General features: G+C 60.7%; 2 protein-coding genes across 7 annotated transcripts in view; both read left to right on the forward strand.

Annotated features, from left to right (window-relative positions):
- PLEKHG4B (pleckstrin homology and RhoGEF domain containing G4B) overlaps positions 1–18439 on the forward strand; it is a 78457-nt gene extending 60018 nt beyond the window's left edge. For 2 of the 6 annotated variants that reach the window (XM_059173528.1, XM_059173527.1), the window contains 13 exons: positions 61–159; positions 762–904; positions 1359–1497; positions 4436–5196; positions 7561–7813; positions 8866–8955; positions 9030–9260; positions 10937–11107; positions 11716–11896; positions 13335–13442; positions 13678–13920; positions 16917–17032; positions 18351–18439. In XM_059173528.1, the coding sequence (XP_059029511.1) occupies positions 61–159; positions 762–904; positions 1359–1497; positions 4436–5196; positions 7561–7813; positions 8866–8955; positions 9030–9260; positions 10937–11107; positions 11716–11896; positions 13335–13442; positions 13678–13920; positions 16917–17032; positions 18351–18356 (2541 nt within the window). In that variant the 3' untranslated portion in view covers positions 18357–18439. The other 4 variants (XM_059173529.1, XR_009353662.1, XM_059173530.1 and 1 more) reach the window with 4 other exon arrangements.
- Positions 18440–18443: 4 nt separating this feature from the next.
- LRRC14B (leucine rich repeat containing 14B) lies at positions 18444–22703 on the forward strand. Its single transcript, XM_059173532.1, has 2 exons — positions 18444–20367; positions 21400–22703. The coding sequence occupies exons 1-2, from the start codon at positions 19478–19480 to the stop codon at positions 22043–22045; spliced, it is 1536 nt and encodes a 511-aa protein (XP_059029515.1). The 5' UTR covers positions 18444–19477; the 3' UTR covers positions 22046–22703.
- The last annotated feature ends 820 nt before the right edge of the window (positions 22704–23523 follow it).

The following is a 23523-nucleotide window of genomic DNA, read 5'->3' on the forward strand; positions in this document are numbered from 1 at the left end:
TGCTTCTGTGGACGCTAACACTGTGTCTGTCCTCTCCTGCCTCTCCCACCTGGAGAATAGAAGCTGGAGCCCTTCACCACAAATTGCAAGGATGCCATTGTTTTCCTACAGAATTCAGTCCTCTCCCTGAATACCCCCCGGACCCTGAGCACAGCACAGGTAAGTTCTCCTGGATTTTATTTTATTTCACAGGCAGGTGGGTGGGACCATCAAGATTTAGCCAAATCTATTATCCAGAGCAGGGATTTTCAAGCCTTTTTAAACTTGTAAATTCCTTTCAATTTGCAAAGGACTTCCAAAAGACCACTTTTTCCCGTCACCAAAAAAAAAAAAAAAAAAAATCCCCCCATGCCCAGACAAGAAATACCCACTCAGCCACCTCGTGTGCTGGTGTGCCACTGAGGCCTGAGTACGTACCACTGGGACACGGAGGCAGACTGGCTGGAGGAAAATCAGCAGCCTAGAGACCCGGGCTGGAGGCACCTCAGGGTACAGGGTCTGTGGGCCGGTCCACACAGACCACCAAATGCCAGGCTCTCCTCCTGCTGCCAAGTGTCCCACTTCCCTCCTTTCTCCTCTCCTTAGTCTCGCCTGCCCCTCGGGTGAGCATCTCTGGGACTCACGGCCTCCCTGCTGGGGTGGGGGTCGAGTGTGCGTCCCACCACCCCGCCCAACTTTCAGCTTGTTGACAAGCACAAGAACACACCTGGCACTCCCCGTGGAGGACAGGGTTCTAGGCACGCTTCTCCCACCCCATGTAGGAGGTCACAGACCTAATTGGCAAGCACAAAGCAATGATGAAGTGTGTGCTAGAAGATGCCCTCCTGGTGGCCCTCCGACTAGAGGGTGGTGCTGTGCTGGCGCGGCTGAGGACAGAGCAGCTGGGCACCAGCCAAGACTGCCGGTGAGTGCCATGCTGGGGCCGCCCGTCCAGAATAATGTCCATTCCTGTCACCTGCAGCATCGCCCAGGGGTCCAAACCTCTGCTCTTGCTAATGGGCACACTTTGGACGGGAGCCTATGGACATTTGTATCTTCCAAACAAAAGGAGCAGCTTCCTGGGACTGCTCAAGTAGAAGGCAAAACTCATCACCACGGAATTCAGCAAAGGTCCCAGTGGAAAGCTTCTTTGTCTATTTCTGTCCTGGGGAGCCATGCCCGCCCACTCACATGCCCACACCCCTGCACCTGTCACTCCCAGCACGTCCTGTTCCTGCTCTGGCTGTGGACCTCCTTGGAGTGTTCCATCTGTGTCCGATGGAAGGGAGGCCAAGAGCCCAGCTGTGCTTTCTTCGCTAGGTTGTCGCCAAAAGCGTATGTCTCTGAACAACTTGGCTTTCTGACCCTTTCTTTCCCAGGGATGCCATCGAGGCTGCCTCCAGGCTGTACGACCAAGTGGACGAAGAGGTACATCGGCTTGTCCTCGCCTCCAACAGGTGTCTGCAGGAGCTGGAGAGGCTGCAGGGAGTAAGGGCGCTCCAGGAGCGACAAGGCCAGGTAAGCGCTCCGGTCAAAGAAGCCGGAAGAGGAAAACATTCTGAGACTCTGCTCCTGAAATAACGACTGTCACCATGTACTACATTATCATCCACTTTCCTCCGGGAACGTATGCATGGAAGAGCTTTTCAAAAGCTTGCACGTATTTCTAGTTAAATCCTTATGCTTTTATCAATCACTATTCCCATGAGACTGAGTGAAGCAGGAGCCCCGGCACACCCAGCGGTCATTGTAGAGCAAGGTCAAGTGTGGCTGGAGGGCTTCTCTGGAGGCCTATGTGTCCATTGGGGCAGTCAGGGTGGAGGATGGCCACAGCCAGGGCATCCCAAGGCTGAGTCCCCAGGATGGCCAGCACGCACAGGGCCGGGTGGAGGCCTGGACCTTCGTGCGCTTGTTCGGTTCCAGCCCAGGTCCCTGGCTCTCCCGTCCCCCCCCCCGCCCGTACACGTCACTGCGCCTGCATCGTTCACACTCTCTGATTGTTTGCTTTGAACGGGCGCCTAGGCTTGCGGTGGCCGGGGTGGGGCCTGCTGTCTTCCAGGTTTTGACACGTTTGCCAAATGGGCCTGCAGGCAGCCTGCCTGGTTCAGCTGCCCTGGCAGCATCCCTTCGTCACCGATGGGGAAACAGGCCCTCATCCCAGCACTGGGATTCTTATGCCACAGTCGATCTTCCTCTCTCTGGGGGTGATTTTCTTCTCTACAAAAACCCAGCAGCCGCTTCCCCAGCTCGAAGCTTCACACTTACAGGCACGACTCACACGGACACTCTGGTCATGCGACAGATACTTGCCCCAGTGTGTCACCGTCCTTTGCTATGATGGAAATGACCTTTCCTACCTGAAGGTTTCAGAACAACTGAGGTAGTCCGTCCTAAGGCTTGTACGGTCAGGATTGTTCCATTCACTCTTTTTTTTTTTTTTTAAGATTTATTTATTTATTTATTTGACAGAGAGAGATCACAAGTAGACAGAGAGGCAGACAGAGAGAGAGAGAGAGAGAGAGAGAAGCAGGCTCCCTGCTGAGCAGAGAGCCCGATGCGGGACTTGATCCCAGGACCCCGAGACCTGAGCCGAAGGCAGCGGCTTAACCCACTGAGCCACCCAGGTGCCCTGTTCCATTCACTCTTGAAGCCAACCAGGACTTATCCAGGAAGTTGGCAGTGAAGCTGTGCGTCTGAGGGTCTCTGCTCCTTAACTGGCTCCTGCTCTTCTGCTCTCAGGCTGCTGGTGTTTGTGAAAACCCAGACGCGACATTCTCCTCCATGGCCCCGTCCACGGAGAGCGCGTGCTCAGCTCCCCTCTGTCTGAGCGCGGGGCCACCCAGCACAGCTCTGCGGCCGTAGCTCCAGGCCCATCGCCGCACTGCTGGAAACCTCTCCCTGGGCCCCTCACAACCAGCGTCGCTGGCATCGCTAGCCCACGGGAACACATGCGGACGTGACGTCCTGACCCCCGAAGTGTGCGCTGTGAAGGACTGCTGTCCCCCGTGTGGTGCAGGCGGGGGCTGCCGCCGGCCCCTCCCGCTCTCCCAGACAGCCCCCAAGTACCCTAGTGTCTCCTCCAGAGAAGACATCTGGGTACTTTCAGCTTAGTAACAAGTTTCAAAATGGAAAGTTCTGTGAACAGCCTGTCCACATGCGCACTTGAGGCCCGGAGATGCCACAGGCTGAAAGGGGCCTGATGGTGGAGACGGCGGTTAAAACCTCTAGGCGGTGTGGCCGTCAGGGTGTTTGCCAGCCGCAGCTTGCTGGGCTCGGGCAGCTGTGCAGACGGTGGCAACCAGCTGAGCCGGCCCCTCAGCAGTGTCTGCGGCTTCCTTTGTCCCCACGAGCATAGAACCAGACTCCTTGACACGTTTGAAAATAAAGCCTTCCTTTCCAACGTAGATCATGTTGTGGTTGGAAAGAGAAGTTCCTGGCCCCCTGGAGCTGCTGTGTCTTGAGAACATGCGGTAGCAACAGCGGGGTCCCGGACCTTCCACAACGTGTCCACATGGGCAGACTCACACAGAGAAACAGAGCAGGCGCCAGGCTTGTGCTGGCCCTTTGCTCCTTGGACTGCAGCATCTCCTCAGCTGACAGAGGAGAGCAGCTCCGAGGGTCCCGAGGACACGGTCTGGGACTTTATACGGTGCCTGAGCACCATGGCTGCCAAGCTGAGTGGAGGGAGGGGGCGCTGGCCAGGGGCCTCAGCCGTCTGACTTCCATGAGGCAGTGAGAAACCCCGTGGAATGGCCTCCAGAGACCTTCATGTGCTGTGGACATTTAGGGAGCCCAGTCCCCGTGGGCCCGAGAGAGCTGAGCCCTGGGACAGCTGGCCAGCACCCCCGACACCACGCCCTGGGCCCCCCAGCCACCGTGTAAGGAAGGTACTCATTGTCCTAAATGGACAAGCAAAAGGAACACATGAACTTTCCTGTTTTTTACCAGCTCAGCTCTAAGAGTCCGCTTGTGGTCAGACCCCAGGACAGTCACTATGGCACATGCGAACTCACCAGCACCCCAGAATTGTCTGTGCCCCAGAGGCCCCAGCAGCACAGCTCCTCCTGATGGGACCCAGGGGTTCGGGGAAGACCAGGGCAGGGGTGGGACCTGTCCTAACAGCCTGGCATCCATCCCACGGCCCTGGGACAGCCCCACCTCCTGTTCTTGGGGGCCGTGGAGGAGTCAGACCTCACGGGGCTCAGGCGCAACCTCATCTCACTGCCCTCAGTGCGAGTCTGGCTGGCTGCTGCCCCTGTGGGCAGAGGGGTCCTCCTCTTGCTCTGGCCACCTGGCTCACCCTGGTCCTTGATGCGGGGCACCTAGAGAGCAGGAGGAACATGACCCAGTTTACTTGAGCTGCGGTGTGACTTCTTGAGGTGGGATGGGGTGCCAAGGCCGTGGTGGCCGTGACAGCCCTCCACAGCCCTGACGGGCACCGTCCTTTGCCATGCAGGTGGATGGGTGGAGGCAGCGGAGCCATGAGTGCCTGGAGCTCCGGGGCCCAGAGCCGGGCATGGAATGTGTGCAGAGCTGTCCGCAGGAGGCCGCAGAGCTGACGGTGCAGAGCTTCCCCGAGGCCAGCACGGCGACAGTGGCCCTGGGTGGCCCACGGGTGCTGCGGCAGCAGCACCCCTTAGAGCTGCAGACCCAACCCCGCTTCCAAGAGGCCCTGTCTGGGGTTGGCCCAGACCCTGGCACTCCGCCTCTAGACCAGAGAGCCCTGGAGCCTGAGCTGGCCCCTGGAGCCGAGAGGAGGCAATGTGAGCTATCCTGGGCCCCACCCACTGACCCGGAGGGTCGCACTGGGAAGCAGGCCCAGCTGCTACCTGGCCTCCCTAGACGAGCCCCTCCGTGCAGGCAGGAGACCGAGCCCCTGGCCCCAGCTGTGCCTTCCCCACAGGACAGCACCCCCTGCTCCCCTGAGCGCATCCAGACACCCACCACCCACCCCAGGAAACAGCCCCTGAAGAAAATGATGAGGAAAACACGAAGCTTTGAGATCGCACAGCTTGACAGTGGGCCCAGGGACACCCCCTGGCCAGGCCACACCGGGGTCTTCATCAGGGGCCTAGAGGTGACCAGCACCATGGCCTCTGAGAAGAAGCCCCCACCAAGGCCACATGCTGAGAGCCCCCTGGTCACTCGGAACCAGAGTCTGTCCTCTCGCTCCAAGACCCACCTCTCCGAGGAGGACGGAAGGAGGCGAGCAGGAAGGTGAGGTGCGCCCCCCTCCAGCCCTTGGGCCTGGTGGTCCCTGTGGTGCCAGAGAGTCAAAGCCTTGCACCCAGTAGAAAACCCACAAACTTCCCTCCAGCTCCACGGTGTCCGGTCCAGGCAGCACACTCTCGTGTGAGCTCAGGCGAGAAGCTGCCGGCCTCCCGCGTTCGGCAGGCTCCCTACAAACTGCTTCCTTTCCCATGGCTTGGGGGCACCTGGCTCACCCACTCTGCGGCTGAACAACCAGCTCTCGTTTGAGGCCCATTTATAGACGTTCACAATAAGCAAGTCACACCTGGGATATGAAGAAGTAATTTAAAGTAATTTAAAAATTACTTTAAAAAAAAAAACAAGTCTCTCAGCCCTGAGGTGAGAAGTGTGTGTGTTTCCCGAATGGAGATATCCGTATGAATTTGCTTAATCTGTAAGAAGATACATGTAAGAAGATATATTTTATAGACTGTTGGGGTGAAAAGTGGGCAGGAACTGTGCCCAGCCCTAACGAGGGGGAGCGCAGGCAGCTGGAGTCCCCGCCTGGCCCATGGGCCGTTGGGCCATCTGTAGAGCGAGCTGGGCCGGCTGCCGGCAGGGCGTCGTCCTAGCTTTCTTTGCTCATTTGGTGGTGGACACGTTTCCTCCTCATACAGAGACCATACTCCCCTGAAACACACCTTCATGTTTCGGGTTCTAGGCAGTTATGGTGTAGCTTGTTTGGGGTGGAACCCTGAGGTGGAACAGGAAGGGTTCATTGGGGAGTCGCTGGGTGGCTTTTCCTGGGGTTTGGAATCCCTCGGGAGGCTCTGGAAGGAACCACTCTCCCAGCCACCCAAGCTCCTCCTGAAAGTTTCAGAGGCACGGACCACAGGGATGGGGACCCTCTGCTTGCCGGGAGCCCCTAGTGCTCCACCGTGGGCGTCCGCAGTCTGGAGCAAGCAGGTGTGGGAAGGCGACCTGCCTTTGTCCCCGGGGACCTGTCAACCCAGGGTCTGGTAGTGGGACCCCACAGCACACCAGAGAGGGAGCACGTCCTGCTCAGGTGCCGGAGCCCAGAGTCAAGAGCGTTAAACTAACCCGGTCTTCCGTGAAAACCCAGGCCTTCTGCCGGTTGCCCGGAGAGAGTCCCTGTCACTCGGCCAGCAGCCGTTGCCACACACATTTCTAGCCATTATGTCAAGTTTCCATTTCCCAATGGCCAGACCATCCTAGTTTTGTTTTTAAATATTTAAGGCTGCCTGCTTTCAGCAACTGTTGATAGGAGGGGTGACCCCGGGTTTACTGGGGGAATGTCCAGGCCTCCTGTGCCAGCACTGCCGGGAGCGCTGCCGCCACAGGAGCCACAGGTATTTGTTAAGTCTGCTGTGGTAGTGCGGAAAGGAACCAGCTCTCCGGCTGCAAGTGGGCAGCGGCCTTTCTGGCCACAGGTGTACTTCCTGTCATCGGTCGCTTCTGACCGCTTTCCGGCTGAGCAAGGCAAACACAAGGAATGGCAGGAAAATGTCCGCGAGCCCCGCTGTGCTCCGGATTAATTCGGAGTGTTGCTGGCCGAGCGCTGTCCCACGGGAGGGGGTGCGCCCCCAGCGAGCAGGTTGGGCTCTCCTCGGTGCCTCCAGAAGTGCCTTCTGCCGCAGACTCATCCCGGCCTGGACGCCACACCAGCAGGGGCCCGGGGAGCCCTCTGCGTGGCAGGAAGGAGCTGCCTCCCCCCCTGCTCCCCACATCGGCTCCGTCCTGGGTCCCGAGGCCCCGCTCTGCCGCTTCAGCCCCGGCTGCTGCTCCTTGGTCTCCAGGTCGGACGTCTTGGCCGTGGAAAGCTGGGTTTCCAGAAGCGCCTTCCCATAGGTCAGCTGTCCACGCGCGTCGGAAAGCCTCTCCCTGTACGTCCCCAGCACAGGCTTCTTTGCTGTGTTTAAATCTTGCCACTGCCAGAGCCGGCCCTGCGGAGGGTGCCGGCATCAAGCCATCTGGAGATGAGACCGCAGGGCCCGGGTTCAAGTTCGGGGTCCTAGGAGTCTCTCTTGCTCGCTTTCCGGAAGAATCTTTTACCCTGAACAGCTGCGACCAATAGGATAGAGACATTTCACACAACCGGTTTCTTTCTACGACGCCTTCCTCCCTGTATTTCTCTTCTTACTCCTTTATGCAAAGGACCCCACATGATGGCATTTGCCGCTGACAGATCACGTAGGAAGTTCTTACGTTCTGTGCCCCTGAGGCCCACGTCTAATCACACGCACTCCCCGGGCCTGCAGAGCATCTCGTCTCCGTGTGAGGCAGGAATGACGCTGGCCGAGGGTCTCCGAGGCCTGGAGGGAGGCCAGGCCCGCAGCCGCCTCAGGGTCCACCCGCCCCTCTGTCTTCCAGCAGCCGCCGGCAGCACATACTGGCCGAGATGGTCTCCACGGAGAGGGAGTACGTGAGGTCCCTAGGGTACGTCATCGACAACTACTTTCCAGAAATGGAAAGAACAGACCTGCCCCAGGCCCTTCGAGGGAAGCGCAGCATTGTTTTTGGGAACCTGGAGAAGCTCTATGACTTCCACGGCCAGCGTTTCCTGGCAGAGCTGGAGCACTGCCAGCCCTGCCCACTGGCAGCGGGCCGCGGGTTCCTGAGACACGTGAGTCCCTCCCTCCTGGGCGCTGGGCTGCATGGCAGCTGGCTCTGTGGTCCGCTGAGGGGACATCAGCCCAGGGTGCCCTCGGAGAGGCCGGCTCTGGCAGGGAATTTGGATCACTGAAGACCAGGCCTAGGAGATGTGTCCCTAACAGGATGCAAGACTGGTCAATCAACAGACACCAAAATAGACGAGAAGCCTGTGGGTCTTATCACCCTGGCCGTGTCACTCGGTGCCAGCCGAAGGCACCCTTGGCTCCCCAGAGCCGCCTTCCCCTGGGGTTCACTGCACAGCCCCACATCTCTCTCCTCACCACTCGAGGTAATCGGCCCAAAGCAGCTCCCCAATTCAGTTTGCTCCCTGTCCCTGGGAGCCCACCTGGTGCCCTCCACAGTCCTTTGGCGTGCAGCCCCGTCGGGGTCTCGACGGAGGCTCATGGAGGATGCACCAGCTCGAGGGCTGCTCTCTCCTTGGTGAGTGAGTGTCTTCTCAGCTGCGGACATGAGCCTCTCCCCTCCTGGGTCTTCACGAAATTCTGAATTCAGTCTGCAGAGACCGTGCTCTCACCAAGTCTGTGCTCAGGCAGTGGGGACACAGTGGCCTCTGGGCCGCGGGCAGACGCGGCTCTGGGCCCAGCGTTATGAAATGTAGTTTACTGCAACAGACATGTCAAAGAAAGCCCATGTTGCGTCTTTTCAGCTATTTCTAAGAAGGTGCTTTTAGCCATAAGGCAAACTCTGTGTTGCTTTACATTGATAATAATGGTGAGAATTTTAAATGTTGACACAACTTTGGTTGTGAAGGGGCAAACCCTCCCCATGCTTCTTCCCAGGCCAGCCTCCACCTCTTCCCCAAACCCTATATTGTAAAGATGGATTCTGGAACTCTGGCATCCACCCAAGTTGCCCCCACATGCTGGGAAGCCCAGAGGGTTTTAATGCAGCCTAGAAGCCTCCTCGTCGCGTGCCCATGGGGCTCTGCACACAGAGGTGGGGCAGAGGCACAGACACTGCCCCGGCCCCAGCTCAGGTGCACGGCGCCCTCCCCTGTTGCAGGAGGAAGAGTTCGGCATGTACGCGCTCTACAGCAAGAACAAGCCCCAGTCGGACGCCCTGCTCTGCAGCCACGGCAACGCCTTCTTCAAGGTCACCTCCCTACCCCTCAAGCCGCGCTGCCCCCGTCCTGGCCCAGGCTGACCCTCTCGCCCCGGCCCTTGCAGGACAAGCAGCAGCAGCTGGGTGACAAGATGGACTTGGCCTCCTACTTGCTGAAGCCCGTGCAGCGTATGGGCAAGTACTTGCTGCTGCTGCAGGACCTGGTGCGGGAGGCTGGCGGCTGCCCCGCCGGGGAGCAGGAGCTGCGAGAGCTCCAGGCTGCCGCAGACATGGTCCGTTTCCAGCTGCGTCACGGCAACGACCTGCTGGCCATGGACGCCGTCCGAGGCTGTGATGTAAGTGCCCCGAGGCCCAGACGGGCTCTCCTGAGATCGGGAAAGATGAGGCCTGGGGTCAGAGCGCGTGCTCTCCTCTGGGGGTCTCCTGAAGCTTGAGGCCTCCCGAGGGTCCAGCAGACCAGGGCGGTAAGGATGGCTTTCGTGTCCGGGCAACTGCGCCTGGCTCTAAATGGCTAACCGTCCGCTTGTTGGGGCAACTTCAGAACAATGCGATGCGTGAAAACATGAGCTGGCCGTCAGGCTTGGGGCCAACCAGCGTCGGCTCACCCCATGCCGTCAGCCTCTCTGCTGGGGTGCCGAGGCCCGGCGCCTGTGCCCCCCACACGGTGGCATGACGGGACTGGCATAGACAGAAGAAGAGCCCTTTCTCCAGCAGAGCCCCGTGCCTCGGACAGCTGGAGGGACAGTCACAGAATTCCCAGCACAAAATGAAACTTCGTGTGCCCCGCTGCAAACAGTAAGAGTTTCACGAGCAGCAGGTCTGAGCGCAGGCTCTGGTTGCCGTGATGTGGCCCGGCTTCCGGGCCACTGCCCCACGTGGACTGTCCTCCTGCTGACCGACCCTGCGAGCCTTGCAAGGTGGACTGGCCGATGTGTGGGTATGGTTGGAGCTGTGCTGACACCCTGGCCTCTGACCCCACCCGGGCTGGACGGGGGACCCCCGGCACCAGCTAGGAAAGGTAGAGCCGTGGCTGCGGCGGCTGCCACAGGTAGAGTCCAGCATGGAGTGTAGTTCTCCGTGAACGGCCATGGAGGACGCAGGGCACCCCAAGTGTGGTCACCCCCAGGACCCCTTCATTCAGCAGGCCCAGACAGCTACTGGGGACAGGGTTGCCCAGGGCTGGGAGGTCACAAGAGAGCTTGCAGGGGTTTCTGTGGTTTGAAAAGCACAGCACAAAGGGAGCGGCGGCTTCGCCGGGGTGTGGAGCCCACATCTTCCCACACAGCCACCAGCCCGGACTGCAGCTCGGGGGGCGTCTGGGTCACTCGGGTGCGGAATTCGTGACGGGGTCCCTGTCGGGTGTTTACATGGTAACGAGAGAGACTAGCTCCGTGTCAGCAACGGTGCTTCCGTTCTGATGGACACCAGGGCTTTTGAGTGGAAGGTGCGGTAAAACTGAGCTGCGACTGTCATGCAGACGAGCGCGGCCCTTCCTGGCCTCTGGCTTCGGCCCCATTTCCAATGTGTGGGGTTGTCCCCGTACCTCCGAGCACTTCTCAGCACCAGCTGGGCTTCCGATAACTCAGCTCAATCCTGCTACCATCTGCCTAGACATAGGGCAAGACCCCCCGGGGAGGGGCTCCATCCTACGAGACGCCCCCGACACACCATACCCGTACGACGTGACAACCACAGCCCAGAGAAACCGCTGAGTTCCAGCATCCCTGGCTTGTTGTAAGGGGCCTTTCTCGGAACAGGCAGCCGGAATAGAGGCACAGAGCCCGGTGTGGGGAGAGGACTGTGCCTCGCCCCAGGAAGCCACACTCGTTCATCCCAGAAGCTCCTGAGCTGTGTCCTTTGGGTCTGACGGAGGTTCCTTACACGGGCATCACTGGGGGAGGCACCAGACATTGGCGGTCAGTTTACCCCCAGCCCCTGGCCTCTCCGTGGGGCTCAGGGTGGGGTCAGGGCAGGTCCAAGTGTCCCTGAGGGAGGCTTGCTCCGTGTGCAGGTGAGTCTGAAGGAGCAGGGGCCTCTGAGATGCCAGGACGAGTTCATCGTGTGCTGCGGGAGGAGGAAGCACCTGAGGCACGTGTTCCTCTTCGAAGACCTCATCCTGTTTAGCAAGACCAGGAAGGTGGAAGGGGGTTACGACACCTACACGTACAAGCAGTCCTTCAAGGTAACGTGGCTGCCTCACACCTGATGCGGTGGGGTGTCAGGTCCTGGTCCTCTGGGCACGAGCAGGGATGGGTGACACTTATTTTCTGGGCTTCTGTGTCTGAGCTCTGAAAGCTGCAGGGAGACATTTGTCCTTTACGGTTCCCGGGGCTGTTTCAGTGGCTGGAAATCTCAGTGTCTCAACTGGTAACTTAATTTCCGATTTTGGTGAAGGCAGACGCTGGAGATGGCCTTCCCCTGGGCCAAGTGTGGCCCCCACCCTCTGGAGGTTCCGAGCTCCTGAGCCCCCAGGAGGAGCCCACCCCTGTAACCCCTTACCTGCCAACGCAGAGGAGAACACCAGAGGGGTCCTGTGGCCCCGTCCCGTGCCACAACCTCAGAGCACCATAGAGCCCGCCAGTCCCGCCTCCCTTTCTCCAGTGGGGACACTGCGGCTCCAAGACGGAGCCAGTGCACATGGGCGGGACCCCCGATCACCCCGCACCGTTCAGTGTCGGGTGAAGGAGCTCCATTCCTGAGGTGCTGCGGTCAGCTGTCTGCTGGAGGGGTTGTGGGCTCAAGTCGGATCGGTGTTTGCTGACGCTGCTGCCCTCGCGGCTTCTGGTGCAGACGGCAGAGATTGGGTTGACGGAGAACGTTGGAGACAGCGGCTTGAGGTTTGAGATCTGGTTCCGCAGGCGGCGAAAGTGCCAAGACACCTACATTCTCCAGGCCAGCTCTGCAGAGGTCAAGTCGGCCTGGACCCATGTGATAGGGCAGATCCTGTGGCGGCAGGCTCTGCGGAACAGAGGTGGGCAGAAGAGGGCCACCCAGGGCCAGCTCTGTGTTTAGGGGGCCAGCCTCGGGGTAGAGATTTAGGGCCAGGGGTGAGGGGCTGAGTTCAGGGCAGGGTGTTGGGGTCAGGGGTGTGGGGCTTGGACCTGGGTAGGTGTTTGGGGCCAGTACGGGGCAGGTGGCCCTTGGAGAGCTCCTGTATCCATGTGGAAATGGTGACCCTGCCATCACTGCACAGATAAACCTACCCTTTACAAGACCTCCATCCCCACAGGCCACTCCAGAGGCGTTGTCATAATCTGCTCCGGACAGCTTAGGCCTACTGCTCTCTGCCCCACCCTTCATCAAAGTGTCCTGCCCCTCTGGACATGGGGCTGATGGTCCGCCTGTGGCCTCCCTGGAGGAGAGGGCCATCTCCATCAGGTGCCATGCTCCTTGGGCCAGGACTTACCTAGGTTTCCTGCTCCTGGAAGTTGGTCCCCTTGGTTGGTCTTCTCCTCTGCCCCCCCCCCCGATTTCATCCCTGGAGCTCCTCCTGTTCACACCCGCCGGGCGGCGTTTCACCCGGTCCGGCTGCTACAGATGCCGTCTGCATGGCCGCCCCTCCAAGCCGGCCCTTTGTCTGCTCCGACTCCCCAGGCGGGAGAAACCCTAAGGGCCCTAGTGTCCTAACATGGAAGCACGACCTCCTGACCCTTTCTCGGCGGCCACCTGGCCAGTGTCCTGACCTTCATCAGAGACGCAGCACGGCCTCCCCCAGCAGCTTCCTCCAGAGGGCAGAGCGCCCCATGCACACGCGCACACACGCACGTCCACACTCGCACATACGTACGTGTGCCCTGCAACTCTGCTCAGACACTCACTGGCTCCCAGTCCCCATAGAGTAGACCCGGCCCTTCCACGGAGCGGGAATCCCCCCCGGCCTGACCCCCACTGCCCTCCGCAGTCCCCTCTCTTCCCGCCCCTCCCCCTCCATTGCCCCCAACTGGAATAATATCTTTGGTTTTCTTTGCTTGGTTTTACCAAGGAGTAACTCATTCTCAGACCTTCACGCTATGCTCTGTAGTCAAAGCCATATAAATGTCTGTCAGCTTGTCTGTCTTATAGCCATGTGCCCCCCTGCAGGCTTGGCTTGCCGAGTGACCCACTGTCCTTTATGCTGAGAGGGGACCCCTCCCTTCTCTGCCTAGTCAGACACCAGTCCCTGAGTCCCGTGTCCCCCTTTTTCTGGTTTGCTCCTTGAGCTCCCCGAGAAAGGCCACTGTGAGGCCAGACCAGAAGCACGTACCAGCACGGGAGCCCCAGCCCCTCGGGGGCCCTGCAACACTCGGGGAGGGTGCTGGGCCAGGCCCCTACGGGCTTCTGGTCTGGATGGTTGGGTACAGAGCATCATCAGCAGTGGTATCAAAGCCAAGCAGTTGCTTGGAGAATTGTCCTGCATTACTCTGTTTTAGAACTCAGAATGCAAGAAATGGTGTCCATGGGGTTAGGCAACAAGCCGTTCATGGACATCCAGCCCAGCGATGCGGCCATAAGTGACCGGTCTGTCAAGAAGGGAGCAGGTAATGTGGCTTCAGCCCTCCCCCTGTTCTGTCCACGGACTCAGACTCAGGCCCCTGGTACTCACTTTGGACCCCAAGAGGCAGCACAGCAGGCTGGCTGGGGGGTGGTCACGCCACGCCTGACAGGACTGAGGGGAGGGACCTGGTCGGTTTCCCAGATGGCTACTCCATTTTCGGATCTGGGCAGCACTTGGAGAGCAAGTGCCAAGCTGACCTGCTTTCTGTCCCGTTCCAGAGCTACGAACCCGAGCATCCGTGGCTGTGCCCCTCTGTGACCATGCCGCTTCCTTTAAGAGACCACACTCCACCATCTCAGATAGCAGTACCTCCTCCTCGGGCAGCCAGTCATCCTCAGCCCTGGGGCCACTGAGCCCAGCCCTGCTGAGCTCCACCCACTGCCCCTGGCCGGCTGACTTGCAGGCCTGCTTCCAGGAGGAGGAGGAGCTGGAACAGGAGCCCGGCAGCCCGCCTTCCCTGCGTGAGTGCCCCCAGGCACGGACCGTGCCCACTCCAGCCTGCAACAGCTGGTTCCAGGGATGGGGGGCTTCGCTCGGTCTTCTAACTCACTTGCTCTTACAGACTTCCAAGAGTCTTCAAACACATTACAGTTTTTCTTTAATTAAGAAAACAACAGAAACGGTCACTTCCACCTAAGACGAGAGAACAGGGAATAGGTTTAAAACAACCAGAACCAGGCACAAGCAAACATGAACAGATGAAATACGTGAAAGGCAGTTTCAAAACCTAGGATGTCCAGCTCCAAAGGTAGTGCCGTGAGAGACAGGACTGTGATGGGGGCTCTGTGACTGCTCTGATTTCTGTCTTGAGAGCCCCCAGGTGTGGGCCAGAGAGCCTGCAGACCCCCAGTGGAGGACCGAGCGGGGGGAGTCCCACACTGGGACAGGCCTGCAGGGTCTGGGTGCAGCAGAGAGCACCGCACCTGGGAAGGCTGTCCAGGCCAGATCCCTGGACCATGAGTGTCCTCCACACACACACACACCTGTTCCCAGCAGCTGACAGCCGTATCCCGTCCCCAGGGAGGTGACGGGTCCTGAGCAGAGCCTGCAAGGGGGGAGGAGGGTATCGGACTGAGTGTCCCTGCTGACCTGCCACCGTGTCGTGAACACAGGGCATTTGCAGGGAGTCCAGCCATGTCCTGGAGCAAAGCTTAAGGAGATTTATGGAGTCACAACAATCCCCAGCAGCCGACAGTGTAGGTACACTGGCTGGTACCAGGCGTGCAGGGAGGCAGGAAACAGACCGGAACAGGGGCCGTGGCCAATCAGGCAGAGCCGAGGTGGTCGCTAGAATTCCCAGTCCTGGCACTCACACCAGCACTCCATGTCCCCGATGTCCAAAACGCCGGGTCACAGCCGGGAAGATAGGAAGGACTGAACGTGGCCCGAACAAAGGCCGTGGAACTTAGGGCGACGCGTCCCCAGGTGGGGTAACAGAAAGCACCACTTAGTGGAGACAAATCGGTAGACACTGTCCCAAATGACACACAGAGAATCAAGGCAGAACATCGATGACTTGTGGGGCAACTTCAAGAGGCTTCATAAACACCTAAAAGCCCCAAAATGGAGGGACAACAAAACTTTGAAGGAATGGATATCTCCCTGATTTGGTGAAGGTGTGAACCCGCAGGTAGGAAGCCCAATGAGCCCCAGCACCTGTGAGCGCACGTCGTCCGCGGGGAAGCCAGGACACCCTGAGAGTAGCTGGAGAGTGGCCTGCGCTGTGCCGGGGACAGGGTCGGTGGCGGCAGGGTTCTCACCGAAGATAGCACAAGGGAGGGACCATCCAAACACTCTGAAAGAGAAAACCATGAAACTAGAGTTCAGTGTGACAGATACGCCTTTCGGAAACGGTGAGACCAGGACGAGTTCATGCCTGCGGGAGCCGAGACGGCTCACCAGCAGACAGACCCGAAGCGTCCAAGGATGGTCTTCGGGGAGAAGGGCAGGGACGCTCGGAGAGGCAGAATGAAGACTCTAGAGAAGTATCTGTGAGGACAGCGCAGAGGAAAGGGAACACGGCAGGAACATCCTTGAGGCTGATTGGACGTGCATGTGCAGGACGTCTGGAAATGTGGCCATTCTGTGCCATGGCCAAGGTGTATAGTATCACGGGAGGCATCTGAATCATTAGATATTTTAAACCCCAAACGACCCCTCAAATAACAAAACACTTAGAGCTAATACGCCAGCAGGGGAGCTAGAAGGGAGTGTAGGAACAGCTCTGTCTAGAGAAGGCAGAAGGACTAACGAGGCGAAGGCTGAGCACACAGTGACCTCAGGGAGGAGGAGGAGCCCTTCCTGAGCGGCCCGTGTGTGCCCGTGTGGACTGAGTCCCTGGGCCAGGGCCCGCGGCCAGGCTCTACCTACACCCTAGCCAGCCACGCACCGACGACCGGCAGGGCCAGACCCCGTGCCGGTCTGCCCTCGGCTCCGCACCGAGGCAACAGGTGTGCGGCGGCACCCCGGTCGTTGGTTTCCTCCGCCTCCTGCCGAGGGGGCCCCACAGGCCTCTGGGTTCCCAGAACAAGTCCTCCCACGGTACCACAGCCCTAGGGGGGCCCCTGCTCAGGGCAGCACTGCCCGAGGGACCACGTCCTTCCAAGCCCCCATGTTCCTCCGCTGCCGTGACAGGACAGCGGCTCGGAGGGCACCTCCGACCGCAAGCGCATCTCTGCGCAGATGGAGGTGTCGCGCCGGAGCCCTGCTGGGGTGCCTGGGTGCCCAGAGCAGGGCGCCTCAGTTGGGCTTGTCCTGTGCCAGCCCACACGGGGGGCGTGGCTGCCGGTCCACCCCCCTTCCCGGCGGCCTCCCAAGACCCCACGTGGGCCAGAGCAGCCCCCCACGCCCTGAGTCTGCCAGTGCGGCTGCCCCTTCTCCCATGGAGGGCGAGGCTCCCTGCGGGAGGGCTCTGCTCAGCATGGCTCAGCCCCGCGCAGAAACTGCCCGGTGATCCCAGCATCGTGATCCCCGCACAGAAGCTTGCGGCAAAGCCCCCACGGCCACCAGGAGGTCATGCCCACGCCACAGGGCCACGGGCTGTATGTGCAGAACGGGTGGCGATGTACAGCTTCGCCTGCGGGGACGCGAACAGGCCCCCCGCAGCCCTTGGGGCTGAGACCTCGTCCCCTCCCTTCCCGCTCGGCCTTGAAGCCACGCGGCCTTTCTTTGGCCTCATTTTCTGTGTTGCCGGGCGTGAGCCCGAGGCTTCTCGCGGGAGGAGAGAGCCCCATCCCCCATCCTCTGATTCCAGAAAAGCCGCGTCTGGAGACACTTGCTCCTAAGGGTGCCTGGCCCCCAGCAGCGTCGCTTGCGTAGACCCAGCCTCACAGTTGTCCTGCGACAAGTCTGCATGCGTGGGACATGCCTTGTTCTCTGCTTACACGCTTCGGGGGGCCTTGAGTGCTGAGCACGGAGATGGCGGGACGGCCAGCCCTGACCTAGCTCCTCTTTGCAGTGACCGAGGGCACGTCGTCATCAGGGGACAGTGGCCTTGGGCTCCCAGAGCTGTTCTCTGAGGAGGGCCCCAGGAGGGGCGCACAGGTGCCCACGCTCAGCCAGCACACCACGATGGTGAGTCCCCACTCCTGAGACACCCCTCGCCATCCCAAGAGAGGCTCGGGACCCGCTCAAGGATCCTGGCGGGTCTTCCTACCTGAAAACCGGCCGTTCCCTGTCCACAGTCTGCAGGAGAGAGCCCCACACAGCCTTGCATGTACACACAGACACGTCCTCCCCAACGGAGGGATGGGGCGACCAGGAAAAGGGGCCCCCGAGGAGGAAGCCCCCAGCCTTGGGTCACACCCGTATCCGCTTTGGCAAACACAGTCCTGGCTGTGGAGAGGCACCCCCATTTTCCCCAGTTCCAGGCAGACACTCACATCCATCTTCTGGGATGCATCAGAGGGAAGGGCTGGGTCTGAGGGCATGCTGAGCGTCCAGTGTGCGGGACAGGTCTTCAGTCCGTCACGGACGAAGACCAGTGACATGGTCTCCAATCAGGGATCTCCTCTCCTTCTGCCAGAGCAAAGGCTTCTGGACAGTGGTCTGCCTGGAAGGCCGTCCCTGCTCCCCTGAAATAACAGGAGGGTTCTCACATCCACTGCCACCCTAAGGTGCTGGGCGTGCGGGCCGCCAGCAGCCAGACTACCTGGCTGCGTCTCCGCCCCGTTCTAGATGCTTCCCACACACAGTCACGCGGCTAGACGTGAACAGCCCCCCCAGAAGGGGCACCCTGGCCAGCAAGGCTGTCCCCTGTTCTCCAGTACCCAGATCAACCTCCCCTGGATCTTGCTGCCTAAACCCCCCGGAAACTGCACACTCAAGAAAGTGGTGTGCAGTGATTTCTGAGAGCTCGGGTTTTCCCGCAACACGAGGGGGCCCTTGGCCCGTGGTGTAGTCACTCCCCAGAGGCCTGGCCACAGGAGTCAGTGGGGACCACTTCCACCTGTCCTGAGAACAGGGACTTCCCCGACACGGACTCCTAGCCCACTCCCTGGGCCCCACCAGAGTTGCTGGGAGGTGCGCGCGCACTTGTGTTCTAGGATCAGAACGGCAAACACGGAACCGATCACTTCGGGGCCAGAACGTTTTTTACCCCCAGAAGCACTGGGATGCCAGGCCAGGGGGCCATGCCGCAGGCTCCTCTGGGCCTAGAGCCGGGGGCAGGCCCGCCTTGAGAGCCCCCAGCCTTGCGGAGAACACTCTGGTCTCTGCTGCCCTGACCTTGTCTGCACTGGCCCCAAGTGCTTCTTGCAAACCTGCGTGTCCATGAGTCCGAGGGCACCTTGCAGGGAGCGAGGCCTTCCCAGGGCCTCCCAGACAAGGACCCTGTGCTGTGCACGCCCAGGGCGCCGGGTGTCCGTGAGTAACGACCTCCTTCCTTTCACAGCTCTGACGTGTGGGGAAGAGGCTCAGCCCCTCCAGGGAGAATCTCCGGCACAGGGACCACAGGAGCCTCCACCCGGACCTGTGCCCAATTGGGGTGGAACCCTGGCTCCCAGGGGTGGTCCAGGCAGACTCGGGGTGTCTCAGAGCAGGGCGAACCCTCGGGGAACACGTCTCACGGTCCTTCCAGGCAACACAGGCCCATGGGCAGTGGATCCCCCAGAGCGGCACCCGCTGTGGTATGTCCCAGGTGCAGGGATGCCTCTGAGGGAATCTCTCAGGTTTTTTGTTTTTAACAAGGCCTGTGTAGATAGTGGGAACCGGTCACCACCTGTGGGCCGGGACCCCGGTTGGGGCAAGGGCACAGCTGCCGGGCCTGAGGTCTGGGGTGTGGACAGTGCCCCAAGAGGACCACCCCTCGCCAAATGGAGGCACAGAGTAGTGACATGCAGGGAAAGCCCAGGTACACGCCAGACCCTGAGTGAGGTTCCTGCTGGGAGGTCTTCCCCACGAACCCTGTCCCCCAGGTGGCAGCCTTGGTGATTTCCAGCTGCTGTAAGCCGGTTTCTTTGTTTCTCTGCTCCAGTGCTGCCTCGTTCCAAACTTTAAGAACATAAATAAATGTCTTTCTAAGACATGGTCTCAATTCTCTTACTTGGTTCTGTCGTATCTGGGGATGTCACCGGCAGGCCTCACCCAGGGAGCCTGACTCCCGTGACTTTGAGGCGACGCGGCCCTGGTCAGAGGGGCCTTCATCTGGGGTCTCCCAGGTCCGTGCTCAGGCCTGTGCAGCCCACGGCAACTCCCAACCACAGGCCGTCCCTGCAGTGGGCGGGAGCGGCCCTTGTCAGGGGCCTAGGGGCCCTGAGCCGTGCCCTCGGACAGCTCTGTTTTCAGCAGTTAAGCACAAGGACAGGCTGGCCACTGTCCACGCCTCCACGGCCAGAGCCCAAGAAGCACCCACGACCAAAATAGCCGTCAGGTGACCAGAGGGCCTGCTTACCGCCTTCTGCCCAAAGGCAAAGCGCTCACAGCAGCTGCAGCTAAAAATAAGCAGGAAGGGCTTCCATCTTCCGGAGAACCCCAAGGGGAGAGCTCGGCCTCGCTTCCGGGCCCCCACGGGCCGGCACAATGAGATCGCTCCGCTTCATTTCTGCCAAGGCCCTGGTGTCTCACCCCCAGGTGGCCCAGCAGAGCCTGGACGGTGTGGCCCACAACCTCTACCCTCTCCTCTTCAAAGCCAGCTACTTGCTGGAGCAGGCGGCGCTGATCCGCGTCCTGCTGGAGCGCTGGCCCCTGGAGGAGTTCCGGCTGAGTGCGCTGCTGGGGCCGGGCTCGGAAGCCGCGGAGGACCTGCGGGACCGCACCTGCAGGGCCTGCCTGGAGGCCTGTGTGCAAGGCCTCGCAGACCACGTGCTCCGGGCTGGGGGGCCCCGGCGCCTGCGCGTGGCTGACCTCACAGGCGTCCGAGACGTGCAGGTGCAGCGGTGCCCGTGTGGGAGGGCGCTGGGCAGGTGGGGCCGCACCGAGCTGCTGGCCAGGACATGCTGCCAGCTGCAGGGGGAGGCCCCCGCGGCCCAGCGCCCCATCCGGGTCGTCGCCGATCTCTTTGTCACCGATGGAAACTTCGAGGTGGTGGTGCAGGCCCTGAGGCCAGCGGGCCCTGCCCCACTGCGTGTGCACTGCGTGTCCTTCCGGGCGGACAGCCTGGGCCCCAGCCAGCTCTTGCAGGTGCTGCGTCTGGCCGGGCCGGGGGAGTTGCACCGGCTGGAGGTGGTGCACAACGTGCGGTTACACGCCGGCCACGTGCAGGAGCTGCTGGCCGAGGTGCGCTTCCCCCAGCTGGCCTCGCTCACCCTGCCGGCCAGGGCCTTCGATGCGCCCCCTGCCGGCACCCGCAGCCCCCATGGCGAGGACCCCCTCCTTTCCTCCATCGCCTGGGAGCTCAGCCAGATGAGCCAGCTCATGGAGCTGAGCGTGGCCTTCTCCACGCTGACTGGGAAGATCCCGAAACTGCTCGGGTAGGTCGCACGATGGCCCAGAGGGCCGGGCCGGGCCAGGGCAGGGGTGGAGGGGAGGGGGGGTGCCCGTCTCCCAGCCTCGTGGCGCAGGTCTGCCGACAGGGGGCCCCCAGGGGCCAAGCCGAAGACACGTGAGGGATCATGGGGGGTGACCCGGCTGCCTACAAGGCCACGGGGTCCCCATTATCCTCTGCCTTCACCCCGGGAGGGCCTAGGGCGGCAGGAGGCCCCAGGCAGCGGGGCTGTGGGTAGCCCAGTGGGGAGCTCGAGGAGGACTGGTTTCTGTTGGTGAACAGACGGGAGCACTGCTAATTAGTGAAGCAGACGGTGCGGGAGTGACTATTCGTGTTCTTGTGACAGATCCTCCTGACGCTGGGCGCACAGCGACAAGTCCGTCGAGAGCCCGCTCAGCTTGGTCTGCTGGCGGTGGGCTCCCTGAGGGCTGGGTGGGCTGCGAGGGGGAGGCAATCAGCTTCCAAGTTCAGCGTGTGGCCGTTGGCGGGTAGGGTGTTCTCACAGCTGAGCCGAAAACCAGAGACCCCGGGGTAGAAGCCCCAGCCTGTTCTTGAGACAGACCTGACCTGCTTCTGTGGACCGTGTCGGTGTGCAGCCAGTCAGCGGGTTCACCCGCGTGAGGGGAGGACCCCACACAGGGGTGGGAGCACCAGCGGGACCAGGGGGCCGGGGAGGGCTGGGGGACCAGGGAAGGCTGACCCCGCTCTGACGTCACAGCCCCGAAGCGGCCACAGACAAAGGAGTGAGCCTGATTCTCACCGGCACTTTATTTACGGACACTAAAAATGGAATTTCGTGTTATTTCCACACGCCACAAGTATCATCCTTCTTTTGATTGTTCTACCGTTTAAAGATGTAAAAACCATTTTACTGTCAAGGCTGAGTCAGACCAAGCAGCCATGGATTTGGCCGTGGGGCGGCAGTCGGCTGGCCCTTGGGAGAGAATTCATCTCAGTTCCTCCCAGAGGTCCTCGCCGGGACCGCCCCTCACTCGTGCTGTTTTCTGCCCTGCCCTAGGCCCCTGCGGACGCCGCTGAGGACTCTGGACCTGGCCAACTGCTCCCTGAACCACACAGACATGGCCTTCTTGGCAGACTGTGCCCATGCCACATGCCTGGAGGTGCTGGACCTCAGCGGCCACAACCTGTTCAGCCTGTTCCCTTCCACCTTCTCCAGGCTGCTGAGCCGGGCGGCCCAGACGCTGAGGGTGCTCACCGTGGAGGAGTGCGGCATCGAAGACCGGCACGTGGGCATGCTGATCCTGGCCCTGAGCCCTTGCCACGAGCTCCGTGAGCTCCGCTTCCTGGGGAACCCGCTGTCGGCCCGGGCCCTGAGGCGCCTCTTCGTGGCTCTCTGCGAGCTGGGCAGGCTCCGGACTGTCGAGTTCCCGGTGCCCAAAGACTGCTACCCCGAGGGCACGGCCTACCCCCAGGACGAGCTGGCCATGTCCAAGTTCGACCAGCAGAAGTATGATGCGATCGCCGAGGATCTCCGTGCGGTGCTGCTTAGAGCCGGCCGGGGTGACGTCCAGGTCTGCACGCCTCTCTTCGGAAGTTTCGACCCAGACATCCAAGAGACAAGCAACGAGCTTGGAGCTTTTTTGCTGCGAGCTTTCAAAGCTGCTCTAGAAAACTTCTCCAGAGCCCTGGAGCAAATGCAGTAGGCCCTCGAGCAGACCAGGGGGGTGTGGTTCGACCGGACAGGAGCCTGGACGTCCTGAGTCAGCAGGCTTGGGCATCCGCGCCCCTGGCCACCTCCAGCTGAAGCATCTCTGAGGGACACCTGCACGTGGCATCAGTTAGGCGCTGCATGGGCCGGTGCCCTGGCTCCAGAAGAGTGGACGAGGCCATGTTGGTGACGGACCGGAGGTTGGTTCTGGACTGCACAGGAGGGAGGAAGGGGAGGCCAGACGTCCGGCCAGGGCCAAAAGAACGTGGGAACTGTCACAGAACTCAGCACTCCCTGTGCCGCGTCCGGGTTCTCTGCCGTGCGGACTCGGGCTTGTGCACTCACAGACCCCTGCCTGGCGTGGAATATGCGATTTGTCATTACGTGCTTGAGCCTGAGGACACAGAAGGCTTCCCAGAAGGCCTCTGTCCCTGCAAGAAAGCCCCACCGGTGATGACACATCCCTACCCGTTTCCTGCCTCCCTTTGGACCCTGACCCCAGAAGACCCTCTGCTCAGGCGGAAGAGAACTCCTCTGTGCAGCTGAATCCAGGCGTGTAAGGTTTACTGACAACATTTGGACTTGGTTTCTACCTGGATCTGATTCCTGCAAGGGCCCAGTGTTAGGATCATTAGATACCAATAAAACAGTGGTGTGCCTTCTTCACACGTGGCTTTCATTTCAATGCAGTTCCGGATTTTTAAAGTACCCAAGAGTATGAAAGTGAAACATTTTCTTAAGACAGAGGCTAGTGCTTGAGGGGCCCAACCTCCTCACACTAGAACCCCCAAGTTCTTGATGTGGTTTTGAAACCTGTGTGAGCAGGCCCCGCCCTCCGTCCGGCTCCGGGCCCTGCTCTAGGCAAGTCCCCACCCAGGTAACCCCACGCTGCCCCTGACAGGTATGTCCCATGCCTTTCTTCCCACAACCAAGTGGGGTTGCCCAAGGCACAGGCTCCCGCAGTGGCAGAGTGACAGGTGTCTGCTTGCCTCACTGAAGGCAGCAACGTTCCTCCTACGTCTCAGGAAAGGATGCCCAGAAAGTGGACGGGGAAAGAGATGACTTTGTCTCTGTGCCCCTCAGATCTGCTTTCTGGGCCACCGCTCGGACCGCGCTCTTGCCCTCCGCCGTCCTGCTGGCAAAGTCTCTGAACCCTATTACAGGCACGTGGAGTTTGCGAGAAGCTCTGACAAGAGAGTAGAGTGGGCACAGGGCAAAGTTTTGCGATGATTTGGATCTAATTCTAGAGTGGAGTCATTTCAACTGCTCACGTCTGTGCCCAGCAGGGTGGGCCCCTAACGGGTGCGTGGCTGAGCCGGGCAGCCGTGGCGAAGGGCTGGGGGCGCTGCAGGGACTGGGGCAGCAGGTGGGCACGTCGGTGGGAGGGGGCACTCCAGTCCCACGACCCCTGCGAGAGGATTCTGGAAGATGCACAGGGTCCTCTCTCGGCCCCGCATGCCTTTCCCTCCGCTG

This window comes from Mustela lutreola, chromosome 5 (assembly GCF_030435805.1).
Source record: "Mustela lutreola isolate mMusLut2 chromosome 5, mMusLut2.pri, whole genome shotgun sequence".
In the NCBI taxonomy this organism is placed as follows: Eukaryota; Metazoa; Chordata; class Mammalia; order Carnivora; family Mustelidae; genus Mustela; species Mustela lutreola.